The 23,872-nt window shown below is 40.5% G+C and overlaps 1 protein-coding gene across 3 annotated transcripts in view; it reads right to left on the bottom strand.

The window, feature by feature from the left end:
* The window catches only part of LOC140185754 (adhesion G protein-coupled receptor A1), a 550,512-nt gene that overhangs the window by 71,232 nt on the left and 455,408 nt on the right, over window positions 1-23,872 (bottom strand). For all 3 annotated transcript variants that reach the window (XM_072239373.1, XM_072239372.1, XM_072239374.1), the window contains 2 exons: window positions 21,506-21,713; window positions 20,431-20,639 (listed from right to left, as the gene is read on the bottom strand). In XM_072239373.1, coding sequence (XP_072095474.1) covers window positions 20,431-20,639; window positions 21,506-21,713 — 417 coding nt within the window. The remainder of the gene's footprint in view (window positions 1-20,430; window positions 20,640-21,505; window positions 21,714-23,872) is intronic.

The raw sequence follows: 23,872 nt of genomic DNA on the forward strand, positions 1-23,872 counted from the left end.
AGATGGGAGAATGCGGTTGAGAGAAAAGTGACCTGGGCTGATCTTTGGAAAGCCAAACCACACCGCATCCAATTTCTCATCCAGGCAGTGTATGATGTGCTTCCAAGCCCATCGAACCTGCACACATGGGGCAAGGCAGAGTCATCTGCGTGACCACTGTGCTCCAAGCGAGGAACCCTGGAGCACATCCTCAGTGGCTGCACAAGGGCACTTGGTGAGGGACGGTACAGGTGGAGGCATGATCAGGTCCTGAAGACCATCGCTGAACCCGTCAACGCAGGAGTTGAGTGGGCGAAGCGGTCCCGATCCTCCAAGCAGACCATTACCTTTGTCAGAACTGGGGAGCAGCCAATACCTGCCAAAAGAACATCTGCAGGCATTCTGACCTCTGCAAGGGACTGGCAGCTGTTGGTGGACCTTGAAGGGCAGCTGAAGTTCCCTAACCATATCGCAGCCACCACCCTGCGACCAGACATTGTCCTAGTGTCTGAGTCTACTAAGCAGGTGGTGCTGCTGGAACTGACAGACCCATGGGAAGATCGCTTGGAAGAGGCCTTTGAAAGGAAGCTGTCCAAGTACGCAAGACTGGTCAACAATTGTCAGCAGGCTGGATGGAGAGCGAGGTGTCTCCCAGAGGAGGTTGGTTGTAGGGGATTCGTAGCCCGTTCCTTAGTTAGAGCCTTCAGCATTTTGGGCATCGAGGGAGAGAGGAAGAGGAGAGCCATCCGCAGTACCACTGATGCGGCAGAGAGGGTCTCAAGATGGCTGTGGCTCAAAAGAGGGGAGCCATGGAGTCATAAGTAGCTAGCCATCTGGACACAAGCTGGGGTCTGATCAGCCCCAGCTGGGTCACCTGGAGGAGGTTGTATGATGTTGGAAGACCCGAAACACCCGATGATTCCAGGAACATCACTGAAGATGTGTCCAGAAGCATCAATAGATGTATGTACACAGCAGTAGTGAAGAACATTGTACCTTAAGATGGATAGAATCCACATTGCACTTCAGAGAGGAGCTTTCCAGCCACCTGCAGGGGCAAGTTATGGTGGTCTCAGTGGCTGAGAGAAGAGGACCCTCTGTACTAATAATTATATCAGTCCCTTTTTCTGAAGATGATCATAATTATTTAATCACTAAGATCTTCTGACATCTTCCAGAAGTGGGATATGGAGCTATGAAGTTGTTTTTCACCTGGTTTTAGAATAATTCTAGGGTACCATCTGTTCCCGAAACCTTGCAGCTTTTTATTTCACATACCGTATAGTCTTTTGACTTCTTATTGGATTGGTCTGGCAGAAACTGATTGCTGTTCTGATGAATGGGGTTGAAGACAGGCACATTAAGGACAGTGTCTGTTGAGGAATTTTTTCAGTTGCCCCTAGGGAGGACACTGACTGCTTCTCTACATTCAATGAGCTATCCTCCATTCTCTCTCTGTGGAGGATTTGGCATCACTGAAAGATCCTAAATATTATGTCTGTCAATATGTTGCTCGACATCATCTCACAATCTACCTCGTTATGATCTTGCACCTTATTGTTTACCTGGACTGCACTTTCTTTGCAGCTGTATCACTTCATTCCAAAATGTTATTGTTTTACTCTGATCTACCTCATGTAATGAACTGCTCTGTATGCATAGTATGCAAGGAATGCTTTTCACTGTATCTCAGCACATGTGAAAATTACAAACCAATTCCAATTCCAATCATGCACCCTTTCTATTCAACACCTTTACATAGGTTGCAGGTCTGGACCACAGAATTCAGATGCCTGTTGAGCTGTTTTCTTTATCCTCTTGACGGAGACACAGGCGCATTTCCAATCCAAGAACACTTCCCGTTTGCAGACCGAAGGGTTTTGGCTCGAAAAGTCGACTGTGCTTTTTTACAGAGATGCTGCCTGAGTTACTCCAGCGCTGTGTGTGTGTGTGTGTGTGTTGCTTGGATTTCCAGATCTGCAGATTTTCTCTTGTTTGCTGTTTGCAGGTAATTAGCTTTTGAGGCTCCTTCTCATTTTCATCAAACTAATCTCTGTATTTTCTTGTAGAAAAGCCAAAGAATTTCGAAGCATTATAGATACCTTGTGACTTCCATTAGTTTGTGAGGTACAATCTGAGAAGATATTTTTCTGTAGGACCCTAGTGTTTTTCAGCATTGATTTTCCCATGTCAGCATTCTTGTCATTGCTGTTGCTTTGAGGCCAGGTTTATGGGGATAACAGTAATAGATGGAGCTCAGATTAATAATCATAAATTCCTGGTGTTGAACAGATTATGGGGAGATCCTTGCAGGTTCTCACTTAGTCAATGCCATCATCTCACAGGTGCCAACGTCTTGAAGTCTTATCTACTACCTACCTCATTCTTTGAGCTGGCCACCTTTTGCCTCTGTGTCTCGCAATGATACCAATGACAAAGCATTTGCATTCATGGTTCTGTCAGTGAAATAGAACTGTGATGTTGCTGGTGCAGAACTTCATACTATGAATATGGAGAGATTGTGAGAATTGGATTTATCCTCAGTCTGGGCAAGAGTTACAGGCAACGATCTTGGCTGGACATGCGACCCAGCTGGGATACCTGTCATCTGAATCATAATGCAGTCACAGAGAGACTGCAAGTGCTGAAATCTGGAGCAAAAGACAAACAACTGGAGGCACTCAACATGTCAAACAGCATCAGTGGAGGGAAAGTGACACTTGCAAAGTGAAAGTGACATTCGGGCAGGGGAGATATCCAGAATAAAGAGGTAACGGGCTGTGGTGAGTCAGGGGCAGTCAGGTGATTGGTGAGAGCAGGAGAGAAAGGAGCTGATGGATAGGTGGCACAAGTCTGGGATGGGGAAGTCTGGAGACAGAAGAAAATAGATGGTGGGTTATAGGTAGAAAGACTAAGGGAGAATAGGGAATAAGTAGAAAGATACAGAGAGAACAGGAAAGGGGTGCAGTTAATGTCTGGTGTATGTAATGACAGAGGCTGGAAGATGATAAATGGAGTCAGAAGAGGCTGTAAGTGCTGGAAACTGTTAAGTAAAGGAGGCGATAAGTGGAAGCAAATAAAGGAGTAAATAGACTGGATGAAAATGCAGGGGGAGAGAGTCAGAGAACAGCGGGAGAGAGTCGGGGAACAGAGTGGTGTAGTGAGTGGGTGAAGGGCAGCGGGAGAAAGTAGAACAGAGTGGTGTAGTGTGTGGGTGAAGGGCAGCGGGAGAGAGTCGGGGAACAAAGTGGTGTAGTGTGTGGGTGAAGGGCAGCGGGAGAGAGTAGAACAGAGTGGTGTAGTGTGGGTGAAGGGCAGCGGGAGAGAGTCGGAGAACAGAGTGGTGTACTGTGTGGGTGAAGGGCAGCGGGAGAGAGTAGAACAGAGTGGTGTAGTGTGTGGGTGAAGGGCAGTGGGAGAGAGTCGGAGAACAGAGTGGTGTAGTATGTGGGTGGAGGGCAGCGGGAGAAAGTAGAACAGAGTGGTGTATGTGGGTGGAGGGCAGCGGGAGAAAGTAGAACAGAGTGGTGTAGTGTGTGGGTGGAGGGCAGCGGGAGAGAGTAGAAGAGAGTGGTAGTGTGTGGGTGGAGGGCAGCGGGAGAGAGTCGGAGAACAGAGTGGTGTAGTGTGTGGGTGAAGGGCAGCGGGAGAGAGTAGAACAGAGTGGTGTAGTGTGTGGGTGGAGCGCAGCGGGAGAGAGTAGAAAAGAGTGGTGTAGTGTGTGGGTGAAGGGCAGCGGGAGAGAGTCGGAGAACAGAGTGGTGTAGTGTGTGGGTGAAGGGCAGCGGGAGAGAGTTGGAGAACAGAGTGGTGTAGTGTGTGGGTGAAGGGCAGCGGGAAAGAGTCGGGGAACAGAGTGGTGTAGTGTGTGGGTGAAGGGCAGTGGGAGAGAGTCGGAGAACAGAGTGGTGTAGTGTGTGGGTGAAGGACAGTGGGAGAGAGTCGGAGAACAGAGTGGTGTAGTGTGTGGGTGAAGGACAGCGGGAGAGAGTCGGAAAACAGAGTGGTGTAGTATGTGGGTGGAGGGCAGCGGGAGAAAGTAGAACAGAGTGGTGTAGTGTGTGGGTGAAGGGCAGCGGGAGAGAGTCGGGGAACAAAGTGGTGTGGTGTGTGGGTGAAGGGCAGCGGGAGAGAGTAGAACAGAGTGGTGTAGTGTGTGGGTGAAGGGCAGCGGGAGAGAGTCGGAGAACAGAGTGGTGTAGTGTGTGGGTGAAGGGCAGCGGGAGAGAGTAGAACAGAGTGGTGTAGTGTGTGGGTGAAGGGTAGCGGGAGAGAGTCGGAGAACAGAGTGGTGTAGTGTGTGGGTGAAGGGCAGCGGGAGAGAGTCGGAGAACAGAGTGGTGTAGTGTGTGGGTGAAGGGCAGCGGGAGAGAGTAGGAGAGAGTAGAACAGAGTGGTGTAGTGTGTGGGTGAAGGGCAGCGGGAGAGAGTCAGAGAACAGAGTGGTGTAGTGTGTGGGTGAAGAACAGCAGGAGAGAGTAGAATGGAGTTGTGTAGTGTGTGGGTGAAGGGCAGCGGGAGAGAGTCGGGGAACAGAGTGGTGTAGTGTGTGGGTGAAGGACAGCGGGAGAGAGTCGGAGAACAGAGTGGTGTATCGTGTGGGTGGAGGGCAGTGGGAGAGAGTAGAACAGAGTGGTGTAGAGTGTGGGTGAAGGGCAGCGGGAGAGAGTAGAACAGAGTGGTGTAGAGTGTGGGTGGAGGGCAGCAGGAGAGAGCAGAACAGAGTGGTGTAGTGTGTGTGTGGAGGGCAGCGGGAGAGAGTCAGAGAACAGAGTGGTGTAGTGTGTGGGTGAAGGGCAGTGGGAGAGAGTCAGAGAACAGAGTGGTGTAGTGTGTGGGTGGAGGACAGCGGGAGAGAGTAGAACAGAATTGTGTAGTGTGTGGGTGAAGGGCAGCGGGAGAGAGTCGGAGAACAGAGTGGTGTAGTGTGTGGGTGAATGACAGCGGGAGAGAGTCAGGGAACAGAGTGGTGTAGTATGTGGGTGAAGGGCAGATGAAAGCTGGTAGGGGAAGTGAATGAAACTGAGTGATGGAGGAACCAGGAGGAGAAAGGTGACAATAAAGAGCAGAGAATCTGTAGTGATCAGAAATTGGAAATTTCCTTGTTTGTACCATTGTGTTGTAGGCTACCCTGGAGGAGACAGGTGTATAAAGATTGGAATTGATGGTGATGTTGATATGGTGGGGGCCAGGGAATGGGAAGTTGTTAGAATGGGAGCAGAATGCAAATTAGGAGACAGGATCGTGGGGGGCAGGGTGCTGCAAAGCTAACGCAGTCACAATTCATTCTGAGTGCAGTGCTGCATTTGTGATGAAATGTAGAGATTCACCACTGGCGTAATTGAGTGGTCATTATGAGCTAGAGAATGCATCAGTTAGTACTGGTTAGTTAATGATAGCAATGAAATCATTAGGGCTTTATATTGCTGTGACAGGGAAATGATTAAAGATCAGCATTAGCATTATTTGTCACATGTATATTGAAATACACAGTGAAATGCATTGTTTGCATCAAATTAAATCAGCAAGGATTGTGCTGAGCAGCCTGCAAATGTTGTCACTCTTCTGGAGCTAACTTATTAACCCTAACTGTAAGGAAACCAGAGTACCCGGAGGATACCCATGCAATCACAGGAAAAATACACAGTACAAACTCCTTATAGACAGCGGTGGGGGTCAAAGCCTTATCTTACAGCTGCCACTGTACAGCGTTGTGCTAACCGCTATGTCACGGTGTACCCAAATGCATACGCTAACGCAAGATGCATGGAGGGAAATAGAGCACTACCAGCAAAGGAGCAGAAGAGGAGAAAATTTGCAGATGCTGGAAATCCAAGCAACACCCACAAAATGCTGGATGAACTCAGCATGCCATGCAGCATCTATGGAAAATAATAAACAGTCAAAATTTCAGGCTGAGACCCTTCATCAGAATCTTGGCCTGAAACTTCCAGCATTTCATGTGTGTGTTGGTTAAACAGATGCAGGTTCCTTTCTCACGGCCACTTTAGCATAGGATTACATGATTTTCACAATTCGTAACACAAGATTGTTTGATTAAGGTCATTTTATCAATTATCTTATTCTACACATTCAAAAATACAGCACCATGGAGTATTAACAAAAAACTATTGGAGCTTCTCAAAATTTCAAATACAGCATAAGTTAATACACAGCTCTGCAGGACACTTAACAGTTTATAGTATTCCATGAAACTGGAACAGATTTCTGGTCTGGCTAATCAGTTCACGCTTGAGTGTTCACAGTGAAGAATACACTGCAAGTCTTATACAAGTACAATCACGAAGCCCACATGACTGCATCCCCTGAGCGTTCCTTTAAACAATTGACATTGCTACCTACACAATAAATCAGTGCAACATCATCTATGTGTTCAAACTTGTTGCCGCGGCGATATGATTTGGTGCTAATTTTTTTTCATTTCACAGTGTTATGTTTACAGATTTTTTTCTTAACACTGCCCCTGGCATTGAATTCAGTCCGGCACAAATGAGTGGGTAAAAACGCCATTTGCACCCAAAAACTGATGGATAAATATGAAACTCTCTTCATAATGAATCTTCACACCTCATTATCATTGAATTGGAGAGCTGCAGACAGTTAATTGGATCAGTGGAGAAGAGCCTCATGTTCTCAGTATTACTTTTTATTTGCACAGTTAATTTTCTTTTCCAGACTGGTTGTTTATCAGTCTTAATCTGTCTGTATAATTTTTCATAGATTCTATCGTTTTTCTCTTTTTTCCTGTGAGTGCCCGCAAAGAAATTAATTTCACAGGAGAATACGGTAAAAAAAGCAGTATACATACTTTGATGATAAATTTACTTTGAACTTTTGAATTTTGACCTTGGCTACATCATCAGTAATGACAGGTGGAGAAGGAATTGATAGAGTTGGGGAGCAACAGAAAGTAATTAAAAAGGAAATGGAACAATGCAGGCAGTTGTGAGGGATAGATACAATCAGAGACAGTGGCAAATGGTGGCTGTCAGTTATTTATGTTTTAAAATGAGTTCAGGGGAAGTATTCCTGCTTCTTTAGCTCAACATTCAAGTCAGACCACTGTATTAGAGGTGTCCTCAAAGGCACAGAGCTTCTTGTACATTGCTTTTTCACTGTAGAATCGCACATCATGAAGAAAATAAACATTCTGTTCACCATACACATTTTGCACTCCAAAAAATGAGCTTGGTACCATTTAATTTCTATTGCCTGATGCTGCTACACAGTTGGCTGACCAGATATCTGGCATATTTTGATCAGTAAAGCCTCGCCATCTGTGAGTGGAATTGATAAAATAAAATTTCTCCTGCTCATTTCAAAGCAAGCCAATCTTCTCTGATTAGAGATGTTCAATAACAATGGAAAGTATGTAATATTGGTGCAGGGTATCAGAGGTACAAGTTTAGATAGCACTGAGTATTTGATTATAGTGTGCAGCTAATTGTGATTAAATGGGTGCAGAGCAGAAATGGTTTTAAGTAACATTGCTATGGATAATAATGGGTACTAACATTATTGTTAATGAGTACATAGGAGCATAGAAGCTGGCAATAATGAATTGAAATGCACTGGTGTTATTAGTCACAGGTATTAATACTGTTAAGTATATATCTGCTTTGGGGCTTTTATTAAAAGATTGGAATGGTATTTAATAACCCTTGAAGCCAAAAAGCCAAAAAGGAGTGCAATAAGTCTATCTTTAATATGCCAGCTCTCTTATGGTTGTATCCTGCTTATCCTAATCCACAACTTGACTGATCTTCACTTTCTTCCTACTTCCATATGTTGAGAGTCAGTCAAAAAAGACCAAGTTTTCAAGGCTATGGGTAGAGATCAGTGGTGTTAGTGAGAATAATAGACACAAAAACAGGCAGCAGTAATGGAAAATATTGGCAATATGACCCAGGAAAATCTGATTATTGGGTTCAGAATTGCAGATGAAGAAAGATGCAAGAATGTACAAAAATCTTAATAAACAAAATTTTCAATGACGCGATAAAAGGCAAGAATGAATTTAAAAGATGGGGCTGCATGGTAGCGTGGTGGTTAGCACAACGCTTTCTGGTACAGGCGGCCCGGTTACAATTCCCGCTGCTGCCTGTAAGGAGTTTGTATGTTCTCCCCGTGACTGTGTGGATTTCCTCAAGATGCTCTGGTTTCCTCCTACAATCCAAAGTCGAACCGGTTGGTGTTAATTGGTCATTGCAAATTATCCCATAATTAGGCTAGGATTAAATTGGGGTATTGCTGGGCGGCAAGCCTCAATGGCTGGAAGGGTGTTGTATGTCAATAAAAAAAATAAAAGGTAAAACATTTCTGAATATAGTACTTTAATCACAAAAAAAATCAAATTTCTTTCTCCGAATTGTTCATAGAGTTCACTATTTTGCTGGGAATTATTGTCTTTTAAACCTTTCTGTAATTTTCTGGTTATTTTAATGTGCAAATATCTTATTAGAATCCCTGAAAATACTTATGATCTCTTATTCGTATTAATATCACGAAACAAATCACACTTGAAGTGAAAATGGATCAATTCCTGACAGAAAGTTAAGGAACTGCATTCAGACTATGGTCAGTCAAAATGGTCATTAAAGAGTTCAGAGGAATAATCACAGTAACAAATTACTTGAAATGTATTTGAAAGTCTATTCCATAATTACTTGAAGTTCATTACTAATGGCACTTTCTGCAACAATCCACAACATATTTCATATAAAAATAAAATGTTTGCTAAAGAGTGCATAAATTATCAATTCAATGATATTAAAATTACTGTTGAATTACCTATTGAAATATAATCAGGAAGTTTTCAGAAGATTGAAAAAAATGAATTAATCTTGATTTTGCTTGGTCTCTACAAATATTCCAGTTGGAGGTTGAATATCGTTACTGTAGATTTACTGCAGTAATGTTAAAAGTTTAGGAATATCAACTGGAAAATAATTATCTTTGGGCAGAAGAAATTATTGAAAATAATTTAGAATATAGAAAGTAAGGAACTGAATAAACTAATGTAACATTATCAAAAAATCCCATTTGAATCAGATAAAGATGCATATATAATTACATCAGATAATTTTGCCTGTCACAATACTCAGCATTCATGTGCCACACACGCAGTATGCAGGCAGTGAAGGGCTTTGAAGGAAGAAGTCCGTACAGTTGTGCTTTGGTGGCTACGGCATATGTACGGTGCCACACCTAGTGAAATACTACCTATGGTGCAGCAGTTAGTGCTGCTGTCTTACAGCTCCATGGTCCTTATGGCACAATCTGTGCGGGGTTCATTTGATTCTCCCCATAAATGTGTAGGTTTCTCTTGGATCCTTTCTTTTCTTCTCACATCCCAAAGGTGTGCTAGTAATTTAATTGAGGACATGGAAATTGATGTAAATTACATTAAATTATCCCCTGAAAGTGTGGTAAAAAATTTCAAGGGGAGTTGATGAGCATGTAAGAGAGAAGAAGTTACACGGTTGCAGGGAAGAATGGAACAGATAGCTGTGCAGGGAGCTGGCATGCATCCGATGGGTCGAGTGGCCTTATTATGTGTCATCATAAGCATTATTTATATCACATTCAACTTATTGCAATGACTAAACTGAAGTCAAACATTGCATAATTTATCTTGTATTGACCATGCAATCAAGTTAACCGTTATTAGTTTGGAAGCAGAATCCATTGTGTAAGTAATATAAAATGCAGTGATGTACTGAATTAATGCTTCTTGTGAACGAGCTTACTAACTGCCCATTTACAGGTTTGCCTAAGGATTGACTCAGGCAGTCAAGGTCCCTGCCACATATTCCTCTGCGGAAGGTCTATCATTACAGATTAGAAAGGAAGTTAACAGCCTTTAAAGTGTGGCAAAATCTGCTTAGTTTGAACTGATATGATAGTGAACAGCAACCTGCAAAATTTCTGTTGGTATTTGAATTTAAACAATATGGTTAGAATAAGTGAATCACTGAGAAATTGTACGAGTATAATCATCTAAATGTAAAATTGTAAAACAGTAGTCATTGCAAGTTCGAAGTAAGCCAAGATGTTTCTCACATGTCCTCCAATATCTGATGCACTATTACATTGAGGAGCCTGAAAAGCACTGTCAATCAAAGGCATGGAGTTTAATGACTTCATGAGGATTGGCTTCTGGGAATCTCTGCCTCAGGACTGCTCAGAGTGATGACAGAGATGGTATTGAGAACCTAAAGTCTATGCACAACCCCAGGAAGCTACTTACCCACCTGCCCTGTAAGCACCTTTGCCTCATCTGTGGAAAAGTCTGCAATTTCCATCTGGTCCTCAACAGTCACCTCTGAAAACACAAACTGGATCTGAAGTAGGTTATCTTTGATCCTATGGGACTGCTTAAGAAGGAAAGGAATGTAACTTAAAGTGGTGTAAGGAGCCACTCCCCCTTCTTCTAGTTAAATACTTTAATATTGGCTCTTTCTTAGGCTCTCCCCTCACTCTGTTGGTACTTGACCATTGTCTGAATCCCCCCAACCGCTGACATACTTCCCGTGTTGCTCTCCTGCTCTGATCTATCTACTGATCACCTATCCTGACTTCATCATTAACTTCAGCATCCTAAACTGACCACACTTACTGATCTTCTGCAGTGGTGGAGGTCATGAAGAGAAAGCATTTCAGTGTGAAAGGCCTATTCATTATTGCACATTACCCTGATCAATGAACTGCTCGTCCCTCCAGCACAATGCCGTGGGCTCATCACACAGTACATTGCAACTGTGCCATAAACATACCATTCATTTTCTAGGCAAATATTTTCTCCCTCATCACTACATGTGCGAGGGTATAGGCTTAGCTATGACAAAGATGTCATTTCCTTTATTGTTAGAGACACAGCACGGTAACAGGCCCTTCTAGCCTAACAAGTCCTCATTATCCAATTACACCCATATGATCAATTAACCTACTAACTTGTACGTCTTTGGAATGTGGGAGTAAACCAGAGCACCTGAAGGGAACCCTGTGGTCACAGGCAGACCGTGCAAACTCCTTACAGACAGTGGCAGAAATTGCCACCTCCTTATATTAAGCCCTGAATATCAGGAACAATGAATATTCTTTATAATCCCTCTATAGAGGTCTGTATCATGTCCATAAAAGTCATTTGCTATAATAGACAGAGCTTATTGTGTAGCAATTTTTCTGTGGTATAATCTCAAAGTGCTCTGGTACCAGATTGCACCAAGCACCAACAGCTGCACAACACTCCCTTTGGAGATGAAGTCCAAAGTGACTCCCTTTCAGAAATTAAGGGTAAATAATGAGGGTCAGATCACCTGCTCAGATATTTCTGTAGGAGGAAGTATCCATTTCCATAATTAGCCATCAACAGGCTATGCAGATTGAGTAATAGATGAGGGAGAGGTAGATACATTCATTCACCAAAGGGATTCTGAGTGGAAAGGACTTTAAATTTATTTATTTGAACTACTGAAAAATAGCATGAAGCTTTAAGTTTCTTTGATATTCTTGGAAATTTTGCCCATTCTAGTGGGGGGGGGGTGTTAGGGGTGGTGGTAAAAATTTATTTGCCAGTATTCTTTACTCAGAAGATAAATACCAGCAATGTTCAGTTGAGATTGGATGACTTGCCCAGCAGTTATGACATAGGTCTGGTGTTGGTATAGATGGTGGCCACTTTCTTAGAAAAGAAGGAAGGCATTTTTACACTAAATCAAAGTGTCAATGTCTTCCATAGTATTGAATCTCACAGATTTTTGGGTGATCAGTCTCTTGACTTCTCCTTTGAACAGCACTTGATCATTGCAATTCACAATGAACATCAGGGCTTTCTGTGTTGGTTCTTGTGTTCCTGTGCAGGGTTTTTGGTCACTAACAGCACAAATGGCCAGTCAGTGAAAAGTTTCTGTGTTCCTCTCCACCACAATTCTTGTTCCTCAATAGGCCAGGTGGATTTTTTTCCCTCTATAATGAAAATCACTGAGTTATGGCATTAAATTGAACCTGTTCAAAGCTGCTGAGTACTTCTGGCATTTTCTGTTTCATTTCCTATTTCCAGCATCTGAAATATTTCCCTTTTTCTCTCTTATGTCATCAGTCTGGGTTTTGTGTGCTACAGTGGACTACTGAGTCTTCTGAGCTGAGGCAGGAGGGTATGTACAGTTCACTTCCCATGATTTATCAATTCACCTGGCTGGCATTAAGGGGGGAGGCTGAAAATAGTTGCTTCCTGGCTGCTTCTTGTAGGTTGAGTACCTGCTCTTGGCAGCTGAAGCTGATAATCTTTTCCTGTTTGTGTATGATGAAGGGTTGTCTACATTTATGCATTTGTCATTAAATTTTCTTGCACCCTGAAGAACTCAGCTTGTTAGCTGATATCTCTGAAGCTGATAAACATTACAATTCAGGAATCCCTCTGGAATATTCTGCACATTTCCCCTGTACTTGTTCACAGGGATGTGATGCCAAGATATGTGAGGATTGTGTTGAGTGAGCTAGGGCTATTCTCTTTGGAGTGAAGGGGGATAGAGCTGTAGAAGATGATAAGAGGCACAGATAGAGTGGACAGTCAGTGCCTTTTGTTCAGGGCAGCAATGGCTTATATGAGAGGGCATAACGTTAAGGTGATTGGAAGAAAGTATAGGGAGGGATATCACAGGTAGATTTTCTGCATAGAGTGGTGAGAGCATAGAAGCACTGCCAGGGTAGTGGTGGAGTTAGAGACATGAGAGACATTTAAGAGACTCTTACAGAGGTACACGGATGAAAGAAAAATGGAGGGCTATGTGGGAGGGAAAGGTTAAAGGTCCACATTGTATCATGAGCTGAAGGGCCTGTACTGTGCTGTAATGTTCTACGTTCTGTGATTGTGTTCACCTATTCAGAGACTTTCTGGATGCAGTCAGGGTTCCAGAGCTTCATGTAGAAATTGTATGGTGGTGCAACAACAGGTTAGAGAATCATATCCTTTTAACCTAGTGCTCCCCTGAAAATCTGTCAAATACACTGTTCTACCTGGAATCCTATCTTTAAGAGTTATATTTCTTGGGCTTGCAACTTTCGTCACATTACCTTGTTCTTCTTACCTAATATGTTCTGGTATTCTCTTCCTCCACCTTCATGAGGTGGCAAAGAAAGTCATACACACAGGGGAGTATTATTTCTCTGTTGTTTTCTGATTTGGGAATGGAGTTGTGGTGTGAATAGGAAGGATGTACAGGGATAAAACCATTGAGGGAGAGGTAAAATGATAGCCTCTGTGAGCTGATCCCACTGAAACATTTGAAACAAAATGGAGCACTGCCAAGAAAATCTCTCACATTTCTCCTTCCCATATGAACCAGATGACCAGGGAACAGCTGTGTCTCATCTATAAAACTCCTGGATTTCCCGAATGGTGTTAAAACAAGAGATTTGCATTCATGGTGGCATCAACTACAATAAGTCCCACCTCACTTAAGATGACACACAGTAAAAGCTGTTAAAAAGAATTATGAAGCTGCTGTTTCATATTTAAACCCGGGATTGTGCTAAACACAAATTTCTTTGATATTTTCACACTGCATATGAGCAATTTAAACAGTATATTATGCCATTACAGCAGAAGCATCATGATCTTCACTCTCTTCCACAAAATGACTTTTGTTTAACGGTATTGTGCTTTTCAAAATCACACAAACTCTATTTTGTGGACATAGAAACAAGAGATTCTGCAGATGCTGTAAATTCAGAGCAACATACAAAATGCTGGAGGAACTCAGCAAGTCAGGCAGCATCTATGGATGGAAATAAACAGTGGATGTGTCGGGCCAACCTCTTCATCAGGATTCTGTCAGACTATTTTGTTAATTTCTGCAATCTATATTAGTTTATTTAAGTGACGGTGTAACTTTAATAACTTAGAGTACCGCACAGTATAACTTTAATATCAAGTTCTTTTAATTGAGAGTGACTGCCTCCAATTGAGGATGCTTTTAGATAGTCAACACACCCCCTCCCAAGTTATTTGCTTCTGTAAGCAGCATCACAAAGAAAATCGACTGACAATACCTCAGCAGCAAGACTGGGATGTTGGGAATAACAGGATAGTGATCTGCTATGAGAGAATGAGATTTTGTAAGTACAGTAGCAGGTAGTGGGCATGTTGGATACAGTGGGGACCTTGAGAGGTATGAGCGGACCTTACATATGGAGCAAGTAGAAATATTCCTGAGAATGGGTGATATTTGTTGAAATCCTTAGGGAGATCTCAGAAATAAAAGAAAAACCAACAGTTAGCGGGCGAAGTGGGGAAACACAAGACATTGCTGAGTCGAATGCCACCAACATAAGTAAGTTCACATAATGGAAACTTCAAGAGGCATTTTTAACTGGGACATATAGAGGTTTTTCAGAATTTCAGGTCTGTAACATGCAAACAGAGACCAAAGGAGATGCTTGGTTAATGCATGGTTAAGTCAAAAATTACTAGCAAAACAATGTAGTTTCCACTTATCTTTTAGATTTGCTTTGTGACAACTGTTAATGTGCATCTTGCAGATTTTAAAATTCAGCTGAAGCTATTTAATGTCGTAGGGATGGACAGCACAGAAAGAGGCTCTTCAACCCAACTGGTTCTTCCTGACCAAGATTCCATTCTAAGCTAGTCCCCTTTGCCTGTGTTTAGCCTAGACCCCAATGAACCTCTCCTATCCATGCACCTGCTCAATGTTCTATTATATATTGTTCATATGTCTGCTTTTACCACTTCTTCTGGCAGCACATTGCATATACTGACCAGCCGCAGGGTGAAAAAAACTGCATGTCAGCTTCCTGTTAAATCTCTTTCCTCTCGCCTTAAACCTATGTATGCCATCTAGTTCTTGATTCTTCAGCCCTGGAAAACAGACTGTGCGCATTACTCTTATCTATGCCCTTATGATCTGAAACATCCCTGTGAGATCACCCTTCATTTTCCTGCAATCCAATGAAAAGCGTCTCAACTTGTTCATCCTCTCTCCATAATTTTGTCCTTCAAGTCCCAGCAAATTCCTCACTATCTCCTCTGCACTCTTTCCAGATTAATGGCAGCTTGCCTATAGCAGGGTGACCAAAACTGCACACAATATCTCAAATGTGGCCTCACATCCATCTTACACAACTGCAACATGACATCCCTACTTCTATACTCAATGCCCTGACTGATGTAGGCCAGCATACCAACCACATCCTTTCCACACTTACCTGTGACACCACTCTCAGTGAACTATGTATCTATACTCCTAGTTGCTGCAACACTCTCCAGGGTTCAACCATTCATCGTTAGTGTGGTGTATTTAACATACGAGGGACAGCTTTGAACAGCTATTAACAGGGAGATGGTGTTTAATATATGAGAGTATTTCACGCAGGGAATAATTCCAAGGCACAGCCAGAGAATAATACCGAGAGGGCAATGGAAGTAAGAATCTCTTGATAGCCAAGTGAAAGGGACACTTGGGTTCCAAAGGAGGGAGGCTTTGCATTAGATGTTACAAGAGCCCTCCAACCTCAAGGTGCCTGGAGCAAAAACATAAAATGCTGGAGGAGTTCTTATGAAGGATCTTAGCCTGAAACATTGACTGTTTATTCCCCTTCATGGACGCTGCCTGAATTATAACAGAGCAAAGTAATGGTGGGCACCAGAAGATGTGGCAAGCATTGTACAAGAACAATTACATTGGAATTTAACAACAGTCCTACTAGCAAGCTTCTAAAAACACACACTGAAAGCACAACTACAGGCTACAGTTGGAGAAAGATAACCTCAGAATCAGTAGCTTAAATCACAGTAATACAGCCAACTGAATGGTGAGGGAAAATACAAACTGGCTGAGTGCAGTGAATAAAGTTAGTTTAATCCATGATGTAGACGTGGTGATCAAAGTGGGCCATACACCAGCACAATTACAGTGCAAATTGATAACAGTCCATCTAACAGTAAATGTGAAGCTTGAACTAAAAACAGAGCCAACCTGTTAACAGCTTAGAATCTGCTTGCTAGGAGAAGGTAGATCAGTATTTGGATCAAAGCATATATGTGTTTCATACTAAGAAAACTGGAGGAATTTTGTGTAACACATGCTTGAAAGAAGTGGTGAGACAGCTGTGAATGGGAATCTGATATGACTTGACATGGTTTGCATTGAGAGTAGATAAAATCACCAAACTGTCTAGTATCAGAGACATAAAGAATAGACAGAAGACATTCTTTGTGAGTTATGGATTTGCAGTGTTGACTGAGTGCTGGTAATGGCTGCGCTATGTCTATTTTGCCACTGATCAATAAGATCAGCAGGTAGTACATCATGATTGCTGAAAAACAATTGGACAGAAGGTGATGATTTTAGAAGCAGCTGCAGAGGCAACTGTAAAGTTAAGAAACAAATCTGGAAAAGCAAAATTACAAGCTGGCCAGAGAAGTGTCCATAGGAAGAGATCTTCCAAGTAAAGGATGGGTGGAATACTCTCGATTATAAGGAGTCTAAGGTATTACTTTGACTATAACTTGGCAATTTCAAAATTTAGGGAATACATGCAAATCTCACTGGCAGGCAGTTCTGAAGAACTCTGAACTGTTCAAGTGTGCCAGTTCACAAAAGCTCTCACAAAGTAGGTGAGAAGCAAAATACTTATCATAAGGTGATATTGACTGGACCTTGAAAATTCATTGGCGTAGATAACATGAATCTGTGTAATTTATGGTGAAGAGCTCAGTGTCGACAATACCCTTGCTGGGAGAAGGATTACTAAATGGACTGAATCAGCACAAGTGTAAAGAAACCGCACATGCTTAAGTTCTGAAATAAAATCTGAAAATGTTGGAAACACTCTCTAGGTCTGATTAGGGTCCAAGGCTATGGTTCCTTTTCTACAGATACTGCTTGGCCTACTAACTGTGTCCAGCATTATCTGTTTTAAAATTAGTATATTTAGAGAGAGTACTTCATTGCATGTGGAGCAGTTCAAAATCTCTGAAGACTCTTCAGGTACTGGCCAAAAAATGTCAGACAATCCAGAAAGGGAAAGTAAGAGATGGACTTTGTAAATTCAAAAATGACAGGAAGAAAGAGGAAACATCCAGAACTTATTGAGACATAGTGGGAGCCAGGATACAAGTGGGATGAATGCAGAGACACAACAATGGGAAGCTTTAAGATGCAAGCAATGAGTCTTGACACTGAGTTCATGTTATCCAATAATCTACCTGTTGCAAAGTACAATTGTAATGGTTGTAGTGATTGATGCCTTGTGGACTTTGTGATAAGTATTATGTGAACAGTTTAGGGCAGATGGCTGTAACTGAGAAGATCACATCGAGAACATTAGTACAATGTATTCAAAGTCATGAAGGCAATTACACTGAGGCAACAATTGAAGCAAAGGATATGATGCCAGATGTGTGTGAGACCTTCTAGAGAAGTGATCCCTCTGGAATTACTTGTGTCTGAAGTGGATATTTTGGAAATAGCAAGCACAGTTACACTGAAGATTTCACTGGATGAAGAGACAAAAAGGCAGTATGAGTTCATACTTGATTGAATTTACAACTACATCTTGATGTAAATACTTAACCTACTGTAAAATCTCATGAATGTAAATAGTTGATGGTTTGTATGATTTTGTTTTCTTTTTTATATGGGAAACAGTAAGTGTGCCTTTACCAAGTAATAGAGGTTGATATTGTACAAAACACCACAATGCTATTTTGTTGAGAATTACTACTTGGAACTGTACCTCTGCTTGCTAACAAAGAAACCCATGAATACAACAACAATGGATGAGAATACTTTGGAGGAATCCAAAAGGAAGGTAAGGCTTGTATTTATACTACAACAGTCACAACATATTAAAGAATTTCACAACCAATGAAACATATTAGAAATGTAATAGAAGAGTATACAAGTTCCCATAAGTAGCACTGGGACATAGAATGTGAGAGTGAGGTTTATGTCCACAGAAGCAAAAGTGCCATAACAGGACTGTGCAATGGCTAACAAAGAATAAGTATAAATTCATAGAGTCATACAGCACCAAAACAGGCCCTTCAGCCCATCTAGTCCATGCTGAAACCATTTAAACTCCCTACGACTGTACTGTTCTTATTTTGGAATGTCAGTCATCCCACTTGTGAACCCACCACTACAAAATAAAATACAGTTCATACGGGATCCAACTAACGCGAAAGCACATATTACAAATGATGCAATGTAATAACTTGCATGAACATGTGACAAATCTTGTATTAAAGCTGATTTTATTCAAAGTCATCAGAAATGTAAATGTTCTTACCATGCAACAGCCACAGTACTATTTACAGAGAAGTTTCATTTTATGTTAATCCAAGTATAAATGTCCAAGTTCCTGACAAGGATTTAAATTCAGTGAGGAATTAGTATAAAACCTCTTGCAAGATGAAAGGGATTCGACAATGCTTTCTGATCACATTATTTACTCTCAATTATAATACTACAACACACCTCCTTGTTAACATGTAAGTCACAAATCTTACTTTACGTGTTTTAATGCTAACGCAGATAAATTTGTTAGGACTGCGTTTACTATTGGTGTGCCTCGCTGAAAAGGTGAGTGTAAATTAGGTACCTAACATTCAAAGAATTACTTGCAGCTGAGATTTGTTGCAGCTGTCAATGTAAATACTTATTATATTTCCATAGTGGGATGCCCCTGAATTAAAGGGTTTAGTAAAAAAAATCAAGGTGTTAACATGTGTTCCGATTTACCATATTTAATTAAAATAGTTGTTACTAAAACTGCCTGCTATTTATTTTTCTTGTTACTAATTACCTTTGTAATTTCCACACTGAATACTGATCAGGTGATGATACAAAGGTTTGATGCAATAAACTCTCAATGCCATAAGATTCAGTCATAATTCTGTCAAAATTTACCAGTTGATCGACGCAGATATCCTTCCCACAAACACACCTTCATAATTGTTGACAATTCAACGTGCTAGACAAATAGAAAGTGTACTTCCCTTGATTTTTTAAAAAATGAAACACTTATCTTAACATGGAATGTTAAAATTTAAATAGAGAAAATTGCTTAGTAACATTTTTCATTATTTTCAAACAACATGATATTGGAACCTTAATTCTGCAGGGAGTGGTAATGCCAATACACTACTAGTATTTTATTCAGCTAAATATTCCCACTTTGGATCCTGCCCAAAAGCTTGAGAAGAAACTCAAAATATTTTCAAAGTGAGATGATTTATGCCTTGGTGAGTGATAATAATCACATTACATTACAGATCGTCACAAACCTATGCTATGATTGGCCAACATCTGTGCTCCATCTGACAGCAGATTAGTATTCTGCACACACTTGTCCTGTTTCACAGTCGTCATTACAGCTGGCTTTTACAAATACATACCAATACCTTGACATTTACACAGTTATAAACCTTTCAAAATGCAAACAAGATAAACCTATTTATCCAGGTGTAATTCTGCTGAAATAATGATTTTATAAATGCAACACATTTTATTGTGGCATGTGAGAAAAGGATTTAATGCTTCAATTCACCAATCAGAAATTCCTGTTCAGAATGATAAAGCACCTTTAAATCCAATATTCACATGCAGCTGCCACTGGAAAGGGGCGCTAAGTAAGTGTTAATGTTACTGATCTTACCATGTACTCTGTTCCACAGATTTGTCACACCTATTCTTTCTTTGAGAGTTGATGCTCAAATTATATTCACATGTTACATTGCTTGTGATATGGAATGCGAGACTGCACAGAAATGAAAGAGGATGCCATGGTACACACAACCACTGAAATTAACTGAGATATGTTTATAACATTTTAGGTCATACCTTGTAGCTCTGTACAGTAGCTAACCATTCCACCTTTAAGTCCATGCCGGGTTTATTGTGGAAAGAATGTCAAATATAAAGTATATTCCAGGCGATGGCATCAGTCAATAAATTATAAACCCACACAAGGGCAGACTACTTCTGTCTAAGATCAGTGATAAATGCCTATTTCTATTTTTTGTTAAATATACATCTTTCTGGTGCCTGATTGCAATAGCCCATACAGCACAATTTAAATCCAGAAACAAAAATTCTTTCAGGAAAACAGTAATGAACACCATAAATGTCAAAAATGAATCGTGCAATCAAGTTATTCTATTATTTTCACTTGCATAATTTCGTCAGATATGATGCCATACTTAAATGTTCATCTGCAATCTATTGGATCACTGCAGTCTGCAAAAAGTGTTGAATTATTTATATTTAATGCTCCTTATGAAATACTACTGCCTTAACCTCTTTATGAGACCGTTGGTAAAATATTGGAGTCTTCATTAAGGATGAGATAAAGTAATGGCTTGTTGCCAAGCATAACTTTCTCTTAAATAATCAGACATGTACTTACCATTAGTACTGCGAAGTTACCGAGCTGCAAACATTGAATGGTGGTAATGTTGCTTGCAGAATTTGCTATACGGCACCCTGTAGCATGCCAGCCACCATGTCCACCCAAAAGGTCAAAATGCCAATATGCGGCAGTGGGATCTGCACCCGAAGCGAAGTGCCTCAGAACAATGGTGATGGGTTTGGTGAGGTTCCCAAAGCTGCACCCTTCTGCAGAAGCAAATTAAGTTAGGTTTAAGTGGAGTGGAAAAAACTTATTGATGAACACTACATCCAAAGATGTAGAAGGTTTTAAACTGCAAGCATTGAAAGATACAGAATTATTTCTATGCTTCAATAGCATAATGAGAAACTTGCAGCACAAATTGAGAACTGTTACATCATTAAAGAAAATAAAACTACTAACTGCCTTTTACAAAATATCCTGTTGAAATAAATATCTTACTATAAAGATGAAGAATAAAGCCTTGCTCAGAACAAACAGAAGGATGTTTTCGTCTTTAACCCCTGTTTATATCATCCTTACTTATGCTTCATGAAGACTCAACTGAGCATTACTCTACCTCACATAATAAAATTCTCTCTGAAAATGGGTAAATTAAATTAAGAGCAGCATGCAGTACAGAGTAATTTTTATGAAATGCATTTTGTTTATTACTGATTATATGCTTGACCTATATTTTATTCCATTTTGGTATTCAACTGAAAGATATTCATAGCATATATACATATTTAGAACATTTGGACTTGGTCGAGTAAATATCGTAATTTATTAGAATAATTAATTTGATTTATGAAAATAGACATCTGAGGTTTTGTTGTAGCTACTAGATACCAATAACCCTTCTTCATCCATTTGAAGCATCACATTGAAGGTCAGTAATATAAACAAGATTATCGTAGTCAAATACTACCTTTTGTATAGCAACCTATACTTCAGACACAAAACTGCACATGAATCCATTCATTTACATTGTCTCTCACAGTGAAACAGTACAGAGAAGTGCTATTCAGCAACCTGGTCTACATTATTTCAACTATCGGGAATATTTACATTTGGGTAGAAAAAAACTTACCTATTTTGATGAAAACAACTGGTGTTGAAACACATTTGCGCTTCCCATCATCAGCAAGGTTTGATGAGTTACCTGTACTAGGAAAGAGTTTTCCATTCCGGAATACAATAAATTGCAGCTTGCAGGATGAGTTGTCAACAGTGTGCAAGGCTAGGAATTGAGAGAATATTGATGGTGGCAATTGAACTGATGCCACTGCTATGGTGTTCTGTAGAATTAAAGAGGAAAAGATGTGAATCACAACATTGTTGTTTTCGATATTTTCCTTCACAGCAAGGCATATGAACTGTCTCTTTTACCGACAGATTGGAAGCTACCAAAAAAAGGAGTCATAATCAGGGGAATTGCTATAATTCAATGCATTTTAACCAACAGTACATTTCCATTGCCTGAGAGCTTTTCTGGTCAAGCTCCCTGCTGCAGAGGTGAGAATGGTTCCTACCATTCATGCTGGAGGGTTACATCAACACTGCAGATCTTATTTAAAGAGACAACCTACCAGGTTTTTACCCTTCACTGGCAACAGAATCAGACAACTCACATACCAAATACATTTCTAAAAGGTTGCATAGAAGTGTTTGTTCTCCATTAATATGAAATAGCAGTCAAATAAAGTGCCTAATCAGAGTAACCACAGAGACAATACATATTTTAGTTTAGTTCTACATTTTCAGAGAGACAATACTGTCTGCCTTTATTCTTCTTAAATGTTGATTATTCATTACGGTTTGTCATTTGCTACATTAATCACAGATCAGAACCAAAAGCATCAGAAACTCGTAACCTACTGTCATTAGGAGACAAATTAAATTATTACACAGTGCAAAACTCCATAGTTTTATTTTCTCTGTTGATTGGCATAACACTGAGAAATAAACTTCAAGTGGTTATATTATTTAAACCTTTGTCAGCAACATTATACTTCATCAATAATAAACAACAGCAACTTTGTCATTTACTCGATGATACAAATCAAATTAGAGATTAGCAAAACCATTTGCTGTAGATCTAATACTTAAAAGACAGAACATTGTCTCAAGCCAGGTAAAGGTTGAGGTGCACGGTGTAGCAAATGCCAAAACAGAGGAAAAAACAGAAGCCATGGCTAGTAGTAACCATTGGTTTCACTCTGCTTATGCAAGCATGTCCCAGTAAGATAATAATGCTTCACATCAATTATATTTCCACTGTCTGCTTTCCTGCTTAACTCAGGAGAATACAAAACTAACCAAATCCCTCCTCATTTTCTCCAGCTATAAAATTCAAAGCCAGCCATTCCCTAATAATTAATAAAAAGGATAAATAAACTAAACTTAATTGAGATGATCTAGATAATTAATCTAGATATTATCTCAGTCATAGAGAATAAAACACATGCAGCTGTTCCCCAGAAATGTATCTCCACAAGCAGTGGTGAAGCCATTCCTGCAAGGGACAGTCCTTGACATATTATGGATAAACAGTGATGTCCCCTAATTAAACCTCTTAATATTGTGGAAGGAAAACTGTCTAGATAGCATAGGTACATCAGCATACCCAGCAAATTCTCATGAAACAGCATGCTCAGCTGAGCGATGCAGTTGCTGATATGAAGAGACAAATTTTGCAGCACTCTTTTTGTTCTTGAGCTTAGATACTGGTGCAGCAGAAACAAAAATCCTGCTCCCTGATGTCCAAAATGTTACAGAATTACCATCAGCCATGCCAACACTGCCCCTTGTTCATGAAAGGGATGCCTTCACTCACGAGCCAGTTCTCCCATCAAGAGAGATGAAAATTCTTTTATGGGATTATTAGTGTTTGGATCCAATCCATGGGTAAGTAAAGCCCTTACCAGAGAGCCAGTGGAGCCCTACCTCTTCTGGCAAATAAACCTCCTCTGGAGTGGCTGAATGTCCACATCAAACGATCAACATGCACATGATCTTCACACAGTGTGTAACTAGCAGTGTGAAAATGAACCTGAAGGCAGAAACTCATTGATGCCTTGTTTTGACTGCTCTAGCACCCCAGGGAATTCTATCTGAATGCTGATTCAATAATGTGCTGGGGTGTTTGGTTTACTCTTTGAAGATTCTATACAAATAGCATTACATGAAATATGCTGCAGATTGTTACAATCCTTGGTTAATGTTTCAAAAATATAAATTCTGGAGTAAGACTTTTAATTTCATTGACTATCATTATATTAATTTTATGTATAATATGATGAAATTCCACATTTTTCTTATTGACTGTAATTATAACTTATAATCAAGATAACACTTCTGAGCCAACCCAAAACACAATTGGACAGTGATTGAATAACATCTTTCTGAGATTTTTTTTTCAAGTTCAAAATTTGGAACGATTTGTAATGTCATTAAT

The sequence above is a fragment of the Mobula birostris genome, chromosome 21 (genome assembly GCF_030028105.1).
Source record: "Mobula birostris isolate sMobBir1 chromosome 21, sMobBir1.hap1, whole genome shotgun sequence".
Classification (NCBI taxonomy): Eukaryota; Metazoa; Chordata; class Chondrichthyes; order Myliobatiformes; family Myliobatidae; genus Mobula; species Mobula birostris.